General features: G+C 37.0%; 1 protein-coding gene across 2 annotated transcripts in view; it reads right to left on the bottom strand.

Annotated features, from left to right (window-relative positions):
- Positions 1 to 15,438, bottom strand: part of ACSS3 (acyl-CoA synthetase short chain family member 3) — an 80,017-nt gene that overhangs the window by 30,503 nt on the left and 34,076 nt on the right. For both annotated transcript variants that reach the window (XM_069858251.1, XM_069858240.1), the window contains exon 8: positions 8,814 to 8,917. In XM_069858251.1, coding sequence (XP_069714352.1) covers positions 8,814 to 8,917 — 104 coding nt within the window. The remainder of the gene's footprint in view (positions 1 to 8,813; positions 8,918 to 15,438) is intronic.

Raw genomic sequence — 15,438 nt, 5'->3', positions numbered from 1 at the left:
GAGATTATAAAAAGTAATTACACATCTCAGTGCTAACCATTTACTGTTTAATCATTTCAGACAACATTAATATATTGTATGCATAGTAATACTGCCAAGATGGAAACGACGGATAAAATTACTACCATGCAATTCAAATAATTTTTTCCCTATCCCAATTTAACATCTCAGAAACTCCAGTTCTCTCTCTTTCTACTTTCACTTGGGAGCCTTAAATCCAGCAAAGGATCATTCGTTGCATGTACGAGATCCCCGCAGCTTACTACTAGCTTTGCTGTTCTTAAATCATCAGGAAAATCATCTCCTTTACACTAATGATGCCTTTATTCTATGACCAACAGAAAAAAAAATCAGTTGCCATGCAACAAGAATGAGATCAGCAACCTGTAACATCTTCACACACATACAAACTGGAGATGCTGTCACAGCTTGTCTCCTTCAGGCATACGAGACTGCACTATTCTTATCTAACATACATCTTCCTAAAGATGTCCTCTCTTCTTCCCTTGCCTATTCAGTGCACACTAAACATCATTCATGAGCTCTGTAACTTAACAGTGCTTCACAGTTCTTTCATTTTCCATCATCTAAACCACATCAATGAATTTTTTTAAAAGGAGGAAAACATGTATAATACTTCATTCATATTAATGCGTGTCCCCAGCTGCATGCGGAAAGCCAATCGAAAAAGATTAAGATAAATAAGCACTAAGAAACTGAAGTCAAATGGGAACAGAAAAGCTTTATACATACTTTCTATCAATTCTAAATTAGAATACATCATTGCAAATGAGACAAAAGTGGCTACGGCACAGCTGATAGTGAATTTGTATCAGCACAGAGGAGCACTGACCAGTGGGAAGAAAAGAGAACAGCTAGGAGGAAAAAGAGAACCTTCCCAGCAATTTACAGAACAGAAGTGCATGGGTTTTTTTACCAGGAGGATCTAGCGTACTTACTGACTTAATTGTGCCAAAACTGTAAGCAATTGCATAAAGAAAAACAAAGGGATCCATCCTCCTATTAGGCTACAACACTTCTTACTTCTCTGACCCAGCTCTGCAACGTGGCACATTTTCCAAAATGCATGGGAGAACTGAAATCAACGTGAAATGTGCATCTGAAATAACCTTCACGGGAGCAACACTTTCTGGGGAGAAAATGCACCTCATGAAATGGGGGAGGACAGTGAGCAGTACTGAAGACCGTGACAAACCTACGCAGCTGTGACAATTCTTTCAAAGCAAAAACTACCTTGCAGAATATGTGTTGTCCAGACATACATTTGCTCATGTCCAACACACATAAACAGTACACAGTAATAAATAAGGCATTTCTGTAAGAAGTATTCTCAGCTAGGCAGATACAGCCCAAATTTCTGAAGGAGAATCCCTTCACATGGATTGCACAAAGAAAATTCATGAAAATTCAAGACTAGAAAATATAGTATAGATGACTGTAAGACTGAAATGCTACTGGCATGTGACACAGACTGAGGACTGAGGTTTCCCCTCCACCTCATCCACATTGGAGTGGTAGTTATTACTGGAATACTGGGACAGAGAGGCACCAAGTGCTTTTCACAGGTGTAAGAGACTAATTTCCTTTCCCAAAGCAATTTAGCCCTAATTATTTGACTCATTAGAAAACAAGAGTGCAAATCCTAATTTAAATCCATGTAAATAATTTAAGTTATGTTAAATTAACATAAGATAAAAATCGCAGGAACTATCATTGCTCCAGCCACAAGAGAGGAGCCAATCCTTCAGGGTTAGGAAAGCTCTTTGATTTTGAAACAGGTTCACCAAACAGAAAAATACAGACAAGTTCAGCTCCTTCTCTGAAGCTCATGGTAAAGACCACTGAACAGAATAAGACAGCCACACGCTACTCAAAGGTCAGTCTCTCCCTTGGCAATTCCTCTGGGTCTAAAAAAAAATCTCCTCTCTCTTCTTCAATAAGGACAACCAAAAACCTGTTTGAACTGGATGTTCTAATGTGACATTGATGGAACAACAAGGTACTGTACCTAACAACACGCAGTCCACGTCTGCTCAAGTCTGATTATTAAGAAACAAAAAATGGCTGAAACAATCTTTACGTTCATACTCCCAAGGGTCAGAATGCAAGCCCCCAGGTAGAAACATAATAAATGAACATTTTCTCTTCTCCTACTGTTATAAGTTTGGTTATCCAGTAAATTATGCTTAAAGGACTCTAATTTGTGGCTGCAGAGCTGCAGAAGTTTCTGCAGAGTAATTGCCACTTCTGAAGAACTGTTATGCAGAATATCAGCTTACACTAAAAAAATACGATCCTAGTCTTAATGGGATACATAAGTCTTTAAACAGCATGATCTGCATCTACACTGAGGTATCACTTGATAACCTAAACCAGTAGCCTGAACTTCGGAAAAAGCTGTTTCATCTCTGTCATCTCAGCTCCAGATTCTTTGGCTCCACAGCTTCAGAACTTCTTTGAATTTCTGGCACTCAGAAAAAAAAAATGTTCAAAGAATCAACTCTTTCTGCAAACTGAAGAGCCACCCTTTGTTTAGTTTAGGAATGCAATGGATTGATCTGCACAGTTTTGAATGGGGAAAAGCAGAAGATGACTGAAGAACAAAATCTGTAAGCCAACTGCCAACAGTGAGGAGACAGAAGTCGAGATTGACAAGGTAATTCACCTAAAGAAGAGTTCTACAGTGGAAATCTGGAAGGATTAGCTAACAAGGTTCAATTGCAAAATCCCTCTTTCCAGATACTCACAAGAAGATTTGGCACAATGTTGCCAAGACAACACAATGAGACAACACAACAACATGAGGACCATGTTGTGCTGTTTGGAGACCACATTAATGAACTCTTTTCCATACACGATTGTGGTAAGAAACAGTCATTGAAACATATTACAATGAGTACACTTATCTATGATTCCTATTATTTACACTGAATTCAATGACAAAGTTGTTTTGTTTGTATGGTCCTAATGAAAGATCTCTATAACCACTACATCTATCTGGAAATAAATAATAATAGTATCACCAAATAAAAATATTACCAACCGAGCAGTTGCATGTTTTAGAAGTAAGACACATAGAAGGAACAAGAACAATTTTAATGGTGGTAGAGCATATAAACTGTGCTACAGAAATCGGGGAATTCCTAACAGTATATTTTAACACACCATGTCATAGAATACCGAAGATCTCATTACAATGTGCACATAATACAACCTTGTTTTTCAGCAGTCATAATGTAGTAAGCATCGTGCGATTTTTGTCCTAGTGCCTGCTGCACACATTCATTCCTTATTGGATAAGGCAGTTTATTTCTAGGAAAATGGAAAACATGCACAAACTTCTCACAATTCTGTCTGCTAGCGAACTGACACTCAGGACATAGCAGATATCTCCAATTCAAACCTCTTACACTTGCATGCTCTCTAACTTTGACTCCCACTGCACATGACCAAAACAGTTGTAGAGAAAATTGCCTCTTGACTGAAGATTTTATGCATGTCAAATTTTATCACTGAATTTTCAGTTTCAGCTCTGTTTCATCTGAATTTTCTTATACTTTCTCTAAGGCAGAATCTCAAAATATTTCTATTTAGAAACAGCATGAGAAAAAAATTGCATCCTATATTTATGAAAAAGTTAAAATATAACAACTTTTTTTCTTAAATGTCAAAAACTATGTGGTAGAATATAATTTTATTTCTTTTTACTATAAAATACTTTAGAGCTAACATGAAATCAGCTGAGGATATTTAACGCAAGCTTTTAGAAACTTCATGCTTCCACAGTTCGTCCTATCCTCATGGCTGTTAGTCATTTTTAATTCTAGAATTCAAAGCTTGCTCCAATAGCAAGGTAACCCAAACTCACATTTTTTTGTGGACTGAGGCCTCTCCAAAGGATGTGACAGAGCAGGTACAACTCAAACACTGTTTCAGCACTTTCATACAGATTTGGCAAGGTGCCCTTTAATGTACTTACATGGAATACTGAAACAGAGCCACCACATCATTTCCTTAAAACATAACTACACATAGAGATAGAACAAGGTCTAAAATGTGCACTCTTGTTCAATCCCAATATCACAACACATATGTGAAAATGACAAGAAAATTTATCTCTGAGCAAGAAAAGCTCAGTTTTCTAAACTGAATTTGCAATGGCTTCATGGATAGCTTGGGGCAAGATACTTGTTTTTCTACAATTTCATGTCTACAAGACTGGAATAACTTTACTTACTTCACAGAGGTGTTAAGAGAATTAATTTGCTTGTGTTTGTGCAGTTACTTTGAAGATGAAAATTGCTATTTAAACACTAAGTGTCATAAAAAATAAGCAAAAGCTAAACACCTGCACAAATTCCAAACAAGATTATCCTCTCTCCACATACAGAAGAACACAAGATCTGAAAGTAGCATTCTTTCATCCACTGCCATGTCTCCAAAGAAAACAGCAACTGCTTATCAGTCCTTACTGCCTCAAATACCACTTACAACTCACTGATCCTGTGACATACATTTCACAGCTTTAAGATGTGCTTACTGTACTTGTAACACAAATATTAACATTTAAAATAAGCCTTATTGATGAAGGCAGATTGAAAGAAATCAAAGTTTTAACCAATCAGGCTTTCCAGGTGTAGCTGTTTTGAAGTCTCCCAATGAAAGCTTTCTTTTGTTTCAAACAACTGTTTCAACTGACAGTGATTTCATACACTCCATAAATCTTCCAAAGACAAAATGAAAGAAAACCATATGTACATTTCTTTGCAAAAGTCAATTTATTTCTAGTTTCATTACATGGCAAAGAGCCCAAGAGCTTTGATGATACCTTACTAAACATGAAGAAGCAAGTATTTTATGCTCCCTTTTTATTTTATAGTATTTTTGTTTGTCAGCCTTTTGTTTCCTTTCACTCATACTCATTTTCACCTCCAAATAATGACTCAGTTACTTCTCATCTCTAGAAAACTAATCTTTCTCCTCCTTTTCTCAGTCATAAAAAAGGGACTAGACATAACCACAACATACAGCAAACACTAACTACCCCTCCTCCATCTTCTGCTTTAGTCTCAGTGGGAAGAGCTGACAATTGAGAAGTAACTGCATTATGTAAGATCTACAGCATACAGGTAAAATTAAGATGCCAACATTTCTCAAAGTTTTGCACTGCTTTTGCTTTGGAAGAATGCAGACAGATATCAAATTGGAGAAAAAGTAACAATTTGCCAGGCTATCAAAGGTCAAAATCATTTTCATAACTAGAAGTAAGTCAGAAGCTGTCAATCATGGGCATAACAAAACAACTTACAACTTCAGTTGCATTAATTACAAAAATGTAATTAATCAAATAGTTTTGTTATTTTTAATTAACCTGTCTTACTAAAAAAAAAACATTTTAAAAACTTGTTAGTTCTACATAAAAAACCTAATTCTCTCAATCTCTTCATGTTAGAAATGATTTTATTCTGTGGGTTTAGTTGTCATATTTTTATTTTTGAGACAGTTCACAAAATTGCTATTTCTGAATTTTTGGGTCCTCAATTTTTTCATCAGTCACTAACCTTGCATATTTCTAATATGAAATGTTTTACTCTGTAAAATATTTCACATTCAACATGTACAGCTTTAACCTAGTGTACTGAAACCCAGTACTATTGGACCAAAAAGGCTTTTCCAGCACAGAAATTTATTCCCAACAATATTTTACTAAGTGACAGCCACAGCTGAATGTGACGTAACTTCTTGGTTTTTCACACTTAATGGGATATGCTTAGTATTCTACCAAAAAGGAAGTCACTGGACAGCAGGAGGGATGGCTGCTTTCACCAGCTGCCCTGGCTGCTGTGCTTGAAGAGAAGCTAAACTTTTCAGGGGCAGAAGAATCTGCTTCTTCCCCCTGAGCGTTTGAGCATGTTAATCTCAAGGGAAGTTCAGGAACACAGGATAGCACAGGGAGAAGCATTTCTATTTTGTCTCATTTACCAGACCTGATTGTTCTCTATCGTTATACAAAACTATTTTATTAGCTTGTATTCCATTAAGCAACTTTTCCTGTGCCTGGGAGGCAAGCAGGGGGTGTTGCACTTTACATAACGGGCTCTCCCTTTTCAGAGATCAGGTCAGAAGCCAGTCAAGAACTATGGGCGAAGACCAGCAGGTAGACCAACATGCACGTTGTTGTAGTGAGTATCTGCTGGAGACATCCCAATCAGAATGAGGCCTTCTTCAAATAAATGAAGGAAGTCTACATTTACAAACCCTTGTCCTGATGGGGAACTTTAACCAATCTGATATCTTCTGGAAGGACAAAGGAGCAGGGTATACGCAATCCAGACTTAAGTAGTACATTGATGATAACCTCTTTACAAAGGTGCTCAAGGATCCAATATGGAAAAGTGCTCTGCTGGACCTCATACTTAGAAACAAGGATGAAATAGTCATGAGCAGCCCTGGCTGCAGTGACCATGAGATGGTGGAGTCAAAGGTTCTGAAAAGAGCGAGCAAAGCAAAAGTGAGACCGCAGCCCCGGAATTCAGAACAGCACATTCTAACCTCTTCAGAGACCCACTTAGAAGAATCCCATAGGATATAGAGAGAAGAAGGTTCCACAAGAGCTGGCTGATATTCACGGATCAGTTCCTCTAAGGACATATGTAAGTTCATGGGGCCTCATGAGCTGCATCCATGGGAGCTGAGGGAGCTGGCTGATGTCATTACAATGACCTTTAACGCGTCATGGAGACTGGGAGAGTTATTGAAGACAAGATGACAGCAAATGTCAGTCCTCTCTTCAAGCACTACAGCCTTATTTACATTCAACAGCATGCATTTCTACAGAAATCACTTGCAAAAAAACAAAGAAGAAAGAAAGAAAAAACTGATACGATACGATACGATATGATATGAAATGAAAAATTTGGATGGTCACTTCCAGTAGCCGTTACTGATGACAACACTCAACTGTATTTTATTGATTCTTGGAAGGAAAAAAACCCCAAGTTTTATGAAAGCAGCATCAAATAATGTGGCATTTATTGATAGGAATGGTTAGACTCGATGATCTGGTGGGTCTCTTCCAACCTGGTAATTCTATGATTCTAATAAAATCATTAAACACTCTCAAATACTGTATTTGAAATGGCCTTAGTTCATTATGTCATGCTAGAACTTAATTTAACAGCATACCATGAATATAAAAATCAAGAAATATACTAAACTCTGAGTTGGCCTTGCAGTCATCTTTGAGAAGTCTCCCAAACACAATTTAACCTCTACACACTGTGAGTACACATTGCTCACAGTACATTGTATGTACACAAAATACATTATGTCCACATGCTTGTTTAAGATCTCTCATTGATACCTGACATACATCTCAATGAAGGCAGTAATATTAAAATCTTTGCACTAAATATACATCAAAGCTATAGCCGATTATACATATATATGTGCACGTACATGGAGAGATAAAAACACATGCTAAACTACATGCAGTAATATTGCTTACTGCCAGTTCAGTAGGCAGTTAAGGACATTATTTGATCTTCTAATCTTTTCCAGTTAATGGCTCATTCTCCATCACTGAGGCCTGTTCTTGCCTATGGGCATTAGGATCTTTGAGAAATGAGCAAAATATAGGTCTTGCCCCTCATATTTATCAATTATCTGGCAAATTAAATCAAAATTAAATTAGAAATGACACGACTACCTTCCAGTACTTTCTCGGTATTTATCTAAGATTGAGGAAGGGGTTAATAAAAAACATTTCAAACCTCCTCAACTGATCTCATTATATAACATACAGTATAGATTAACTAAAGGGTTTTCCAGATTTTATTCTACTCTTATATATCTGCTATCTAACACATAATGGGGGAATCAAAACGTTTTTCTCCATATACAAAGAGACACCAGAGAAAATGTGCACCTCAAAACAATGATAGAAAAGAAGAGAGATTATAGGAAGGAAGGAAGGAAGGAAGGAAGGAGGGAAGGAAGGAAGGAAGGAAGGAAGGAAGGAAGGAAGGAAGGGAGGGAGGGAGGGAGGGAGGGAGGGAGGGAGGGAGGGAGGGGAGAAGTTTTGTAATACTCTTCCTTAGATTAAATAGCAATAATGTGCATAAGCAGCCAAATCTGAATCTGATCTTGTAATAGTGACATTTAAAAACATATTAATCTACAGTTACATGAAGACACATTTAATCAAGCCTTAATCCAGAATTCAACTGGGATTTTTGACAATTAGACAGAGATTGGTACTCTCCATTGCAGTCTGAGTATCTAATACTCCTCTAATGAAATAAACGGGAGACATTCCAAAATAATCAACAGAAGCTGGATGAGATCCATACAGAAACATACTAAAGATGAAGGAGTCTACCCTGTGCCAGACTGTTTGTTTTTAATTACACAAAATAGATGTACAAAAAACTTAAACCCAGATTCCCTAAATACCAAATTTTACACATTCAGACAATATAAATACACTTGGAAAAAAATACTGATGTAAACTTTCTTTTCTTTGTTTTTTTTCTTTGTTTTTTAAACATAGGTGTTCAGAAAATATCTTTTTAATACATCTTTTAAAAATGCTTTGGTTTTAATATACTCTGAAGTCACTTTTCAGACCACTTCCAAAAAACGTTCTTCCCACTTAAGCTTTTATTTTCACACTTGGTCTTACCTATTTAAGTGCTCATGGAAACAGAAACCAGTTCTATCTAAAGACTCAGAAAACGATTCTGAAAACTTCTCCTCACAGTATTTTACAAATGGTACTTTAAAACACTCACCAGTTTGCCACCAGTGGTCCAAGACAGGTACCTTGAAGACCTTTTTTGACCATTCTAATGTGTCCACATCACAGTGCTCACCAGCTACAAATAACGTTCTCAACCTTTAAATAAAAATAAAAAAGTATATATCTTGATCTGGATGGGGAAAGGAAAACAAGACAATTCAATAAGCATCTCTGGTAGGTGCCCCAGATAAAGAGAAAAAGGGAGGGTGGACTCATAGTCTTTGTATGCTCCTTCCTACTGAAGACCAATTAGAATGTTAGCAATATTAATTTATGCTACTTAAAACATCATGTAAAAGAAGCTTTATTTTCTAAAGGCAAAAACCCCAGAATACCAGAGTCAAGCACTGTCACTAGAAGTAAAGAAAAAAAAAACATTAATTTTTTGGACACAGGAACTGGGTAGATATCTGTTAGGCAAAATCTAAAAATGAAATATCAAAAAGGGTTAGAAAAAGGTATCAGAAAAATTAGTGAAGAAAGAAACAGAACTAAGAGGCAATACTTGTAGCATAACTTTTAGTTTTAAGGTTTTATTAATGTTCCATTTAAAGAGATTTTAGCATTTACTGAACTGTTGTATCGTATTTTTATAGGCCTTTGGAAATGAGTTTCTGGGGATGCAATGGGCCATAAAGCCATTTTCCTGTTGAGAAGCAGGTTATATATGCATAAACATAAAAAATAAAGTAATCCTACTAGATAATGCCAATTAGAAGAACATTCAGCAGCCTTGGGTCCCTGACTGCAGTACCAGACTTCAACTGGTTTGACTGGACGTTCTGGAGCCAACTTTGGCAGAGAAGAGATGTAAAAGTCCTGAAAGATGTGATCTGCATGTTTGCACCATTCAATCAAGCAACGCAATACAATTGAGTATTAAACCCACACACAGTCTTCAACTTCGGAATCTTTTATCAGATGTTTAGTCACACTTCATTGTCTTTCATTAAGCATTACAAATTCACTTCACACCCTGTTTAAAATGATAAGGTCCTCTGTGTCGGTGGTAGCTTTCTTAAACATGACTATCAGTAATCAGAAGCTAGACATTACCGTACATTAATGCATATTGCTAAGGTTTTGATCCTTCTGATACTGGCTCAGTAACTTTATTCATGTCAAGGCAGATTTTTTTCACTTATTTCCTAATGAGCAATTTAAAACCCCGATAAACTGCATACGGTGTAGACCCACTTTCACTACTGTGTGCAGTTCTGGACCCCACAGTTTAGGAAGCATGTTCAGGAACTCAAATGCATCTAGAGGAGGGCAACAAAGCTGATGAAAGGGATGGAAGGAAGGTCCTATCCTACAGTCATAGGATGGTTTGCGTTGGAAGGGACCTTAAAGATCATCTAGATCCAACACCTCTGCTATATGCAGGGACACCTGCCACTAGACCAGGCTGCTCAAGGCCCCATCCAACCTGGCCTTGAACACCTCCAGGGATGGAGCAACCACAACCTCTCTGAGCAATCTGTGCCAGCGCCTCACCACTCTCACCATATCTCCAACAAAGAAATAAGCAATCCTCTTCGGGCAGAAGCACAGAACTTTCAATTCAAGCTCATCATGTACAGATGAAAATGAATGGCTAACTATACTGAGATGAACAGCTGATTTATATTCAGTGCTTTGTCACTAGCACATGACTAGTTTTATAGTCTCTGTTGTGATAGCATGTTTTCTATTGACAGCAATGTGTGGTATTTAGCTCATTATAAGCTCTTATTAAAAAAAAAAAAAATCTCTATTCTAGTTCTCTAGGCTTCTTCGATAGTCCACAAAGAACAAGAGGCCACTTTGGAAAGTAATTTACCTTTAAGAGAAGGATAAGGTTTATTTTTTATGTAGCAAAAACAAAATAAAACCCAAAATTAAACGAAAAACAAGGCCCTAGAGCAACACTAATATGACTAAAGTACAGTACAGAGATGTTAAGTCACTGTTTAAAAAAAAGTAACAGACACACTTATCAAGTTATTGCATTATAAATTGGCAGGGATGTTCCTGCATCTCAGGAAAAGGAAATAGGAAATGTCTGAAATTTTTAGACATTCTTATTTTGCTGCACGCTTAAACATATCCCTATTTAAGCAAGATTTTGAAACAGACATCATCTATTCGGGAAATAAAGGGTAAAACAGAGGGAAATTTAAGGCATAATAAAAAACTGCATCTCCTTCCCTGGAAGGCTGGGGTAGCAATCTGAAAACAATTCAGCCACACTGTTGTTGTTATGCACCAATTGCAATCCCACCAGGAGGAATACTGCGAATTCTGAATGCAGAGCTGGCATGCACATACCTTATTGCTACAGACCAAAAAAAAACTTGCTTCTGTTCTGTAGTATCCACACAGGGTGGGCTCAGGACTTCCCTCTCCCAAATCCTTCCTGCTCAGCATATGATCAAAGAGAGCACTTTCACTTTACCCAGAGATGCAATTTAAAACCTCAAAGAGTTGAAGGAGGAAAGATAAGAGGCAAACACAGATTCAGACTCCACATCAGAAGAACTCTGTTTACTAGCAAATAAGCTCTTTCCTTCTTCGAGTGTAAGTACAGAGGTATACTCACACTACAAGGGACTAAGCATTTCACGAACAGCCTGTCATGCCAGGAGAAACTGCAGAGGCACTCTGCTAACTACTGCCTCAGACCTCAAAGCTTCTGAGATGACAGAATGGCTAATGAAGATATGAACAGAGCTTCATGTGGCCCAGCATCAGGACCTGGGATTCAAAATGCTTCTCTAAAATGTCCCCTTAGGATTGCAGTATGCTCTATCCCAGCCACATCAACGTCAGTGACATTCTGAATGAGGATAACTGCTGAACAAAGAACTTGATTACTGTCCTTCAGCAACAGACACAAACTGCATTGATTTTGTAAAATACGTGGCCACAAAATGAAAGAATTCTTACACATGGTGGGTATGAAACAAACTTCTTTCTAAATTACGTGCCTCTGAAGTGAAAACTATGAAATTCATCTTTCCATGCAACTTAGGAAATTGTGACAAAAATCAGAGGAAATAACTCAAGGGTGTCAGAAAAGAGAAAGAGAAATACAGAGATAAGCCTGACCATAGAACTCAGAATACCTCTAAGAGATTGACCTCTTTTCTACAGACCACAGACATATCATAACAAGGCTGCCAAAACAAAAAGCTTACTTTGAATATTCACACTCAGTTCCTCTCCAGAGGACAGACACATCCCCTTAGCATAAAAGGCAGCTTCTTACAATGTAACGACTAGCAACTTACTTGTTGTATAGATGCAAGGCAGGAGAATGTACAGAGTGAAGCTACATCTGGAGACAACATAAGTATAACATGGCATGAATCATCTGAACTGCAATAAGCCATGTGCCTAAAACTGAACAGATTTTTTTTCACAGTGACGCTTGGCCCATTTACAGATCCGTAGTTATAATACAGAAAAAGAAGCTTCCACAGGCAAAAGGTACTGGAAACTCAAATCATAAAGGTAGGGATCCCTGCACCAGCTGAATATAATAACCTGAGAACAGTCTTATCTGTGAACTGAGTAAAGTAACAATCATAGAGGTAGCCATAATAAGAAATCTGATATGTGAAAATTAATTTACTGAACATCTAGTTACAAGCTTATGAAAGTCAGAAAATCTTGAAAATTGCTACCATGTTGAACTTAAATATGCAAATGAAATAGTTCAACTTCCTCAGTTTCAGAATAGCATTTTTTGCTAACCCTCCTTTCTGCAACTTCACAATGGGTTTGAGAGGCTTCTTTCTTGGAATAGAAGACAGGGGGTAAAATGTACAAACAGCTTTCACATCAAATAAGTACAATTTTCTGTACTCATAAATATACAACATCATTTTGGTAAACTGCTTTCTGAGCACATCTTCCATATTAGAAGACAATGAGTATAATAATGACTGTGACTCCAATCAACATCTTGCACCTCAATGCCTCTTACTGTAAAAAAAGTTTATGACAGAAGAGAACAAAATATTGAATAAGTAAAACCCACAAATATATTCTATGAAAAGTTTTTTCAAGACTCATGTTTACATGCAGGGCCCCCCGTTAAAGCACAGCTCAATTTACATTATATGGAAACTTCTGTAATTAGGCATGTTAAACACAACATTTCAGCTATGATGTAAAAACTCGATTTATTAATTCATTAACTTTATAAACTGCTGAAAAAAATAAGGGTCTTTTTTTAGTAATAAGGCTATTAAAATACCAAGAACTTAAAAAGACTCGATGAAATTAAGACATCATGCTACCTCCTGAGCCAAAAGCAGAATTCCTCTCTTCTGAGTTGCCAGCTTTAATAATCTCCAGGCTGAAGAGCAATCTTAGATTGTAAGAAGGAGAGGGATTAGCTCTTTGGCAAATTTACAGCACAAAATCATCAAAAAAGAAGTGCCACAAGCTTAAGAACTATGGAATTATTTTCTCCTGCCAAACACTATAGCAACAGAGAGATGGCAATGGTTATAAAATGTCCCAATCTGAACAAGCACGTCAATGCATCTGTTATTGCAATCATCTGTCACTGTGATGTAGTTAATGAAAAAAGACTTCAAAACCTCTCTGTTAAATAAATGTGTCCTAGGCTGTGGTTAGGAGAACCTACACTCCTAACATAAATTCACTGCAATCAAGCTTTTAGACCCTATTCAAGACCCCAGCAGAGTGGACTTGAAGTATCACCTGATACAGGGGACAGACCAAGGTCTCTAATGGCCCTGACACAATCTAAATTGTTAAATACAGCCAGCACACTTTGGTGTCACTCCAAGCACAAAAGAAAAAACCATCTCCAAACCATTTCCCAAAATAAGGAGTGTTCAGTGTTCAATAATTTGAGCTGAACATTTCCAGATTAAAAGATCACAGAAGTGTTCTTAATTCTGAAATACATACACCAGTTTTTCCTGGCAAAATAAACTCTAGCTGCATCATGTTAAATAAACTCCTTTTTTCGTGAAAAATCTATGAGGGAACTTCATTTCCACCTCTTAATATGAACTGGAAATAAAGAACTCTCACTAATTCTTGAAGCACCTGGAAACTGCAGACACTTAAATACACAAAATAAAGAAATATTTTCAAGTCTTCTAATTTTTCTTTGTTGGTGTGTTTGCTCATTCTCCTCCCTGAATAGATTTTACCTGGATCAGGAAGATCCAAGTACTGGAGGTTTGGGTGACAGTCAGAGAGACACAGAACAAAACTGCAGCTCAGCACCTTCTCAGCATGGCTGAGGTAGAGCTGCACAAGGGCTCTTCATGAACACAACTCAAGGATCCAACAGGAATGGCCATACATGATCTACAGAAACACAGAGTAGGAAGGAGCAGATAGAACTGCATAATGGGTTTCAGTGTTGTGAATCCTTAATTACATATCCTCTAGCAGCATGTATGAGACATCAATTACATAAGAAAGTATTTTATTCTAACAGTTTCAAACTTGTTATCTTAATTTCACATCCTCTTGTTTATGTGTTATGAAACCGAAAATAGGAATTCCTAATCTACTTCATATTTATTATTTCCTTCCCATTTGTACGTAGTCTCATATTTATTTCTAAAGCAAATACATCAATATCTTGTATCAGATGAACAAGCAAGAATCTCTAGATCCTCTTCATATAAAATGGCAGCAGATTCACAACTAACTCGAGGTCAAAAAGCCAAGAAGGCTATGGGACACAAACTGCAAATTATTACTTGTGTATTAATCTAACCTGCTGAGTTGTTGCCACATTTCATACAATGCCCTCAGTTGTCAGTAATTTTTAAATCAGACCTAACCAGTTCATAATAATTAGGTCAATTAAAGGATGAAGTATGATTCCAAATACAGGAAGAGTTAACGGCTCAGTGTTATGAAGTTACTTCATGAAAATGAGAACAGCAAGGAGGCTGGAATCTAGAATACTCATTTGGTCAGAAAATGTGCCAACTTAGAGAGCAAGTTGGTAGATTTTCCATTAAATGAATACTCTAAAGATGGACTAAGTCATTATAGTCATTGCCTAAAAGTTGCTGAGGAACAGCAATTATATTTTCTAGCAACTGTATCACACTGTCATCAATAAGCATCATAGAAGAACAGTGCATTAGGGTCTCAAATGACTTTATTTCCTATGTTAAGAATTGGGTAAAGAATGATGATAGCACTCAAAACAGATGGAAGAAAGTAATTAATACCTCAGGAATAAATACAGCTTACTAACAAAGAAAACTTTCCTGCGCAATTAAGAATGTGGAGATCTAATGAAGCTACATGTCTATGTATAATCCCCGTTCTCTTTGGACAAGTGGACGAAACGTGTTCTTCTGACTGAATACTGCCTACACAGTCTGACACAGTCCTCGTTTGAAGCTGAGCCATTTATTCAACTTCAAGACTAGATATGGTCCAAAATCAGATATGTTGCATTTTTAGACTATTTGCTATAAGATAGAGAGATTTGGTCTGTAGAAGTACTAAATACCCATAGACCTAAGTCAGTGTGAGAGACGTTTTATTAATATAATGCTATTAATGCATTTTATCTATATATTGCTAAGAACTCTAAAACAGTGGTAGTTCAGTGGCTCAGA

Source organism: Phaenicophaeus curvirostris, chromosome 1 (genome assembly GCF_032191515.1).
Source record: "Phaenicophaeus curvirostris isolate KB17595 chromosome 1, BPBGC_Pcur_1.0, whole genome shotgun sequence".
In the NCBI taxonomy this organism is placed as follows: Eukaryota; Metazoa; Chordata; class Aves; order Cuculiformes; family Cuculidae; genus Phaenicophaeus; species Phaenicophaeus curvirostris.
This window is presented reverse-complemented; position numbering and strand designations above follow the sequence as displayed.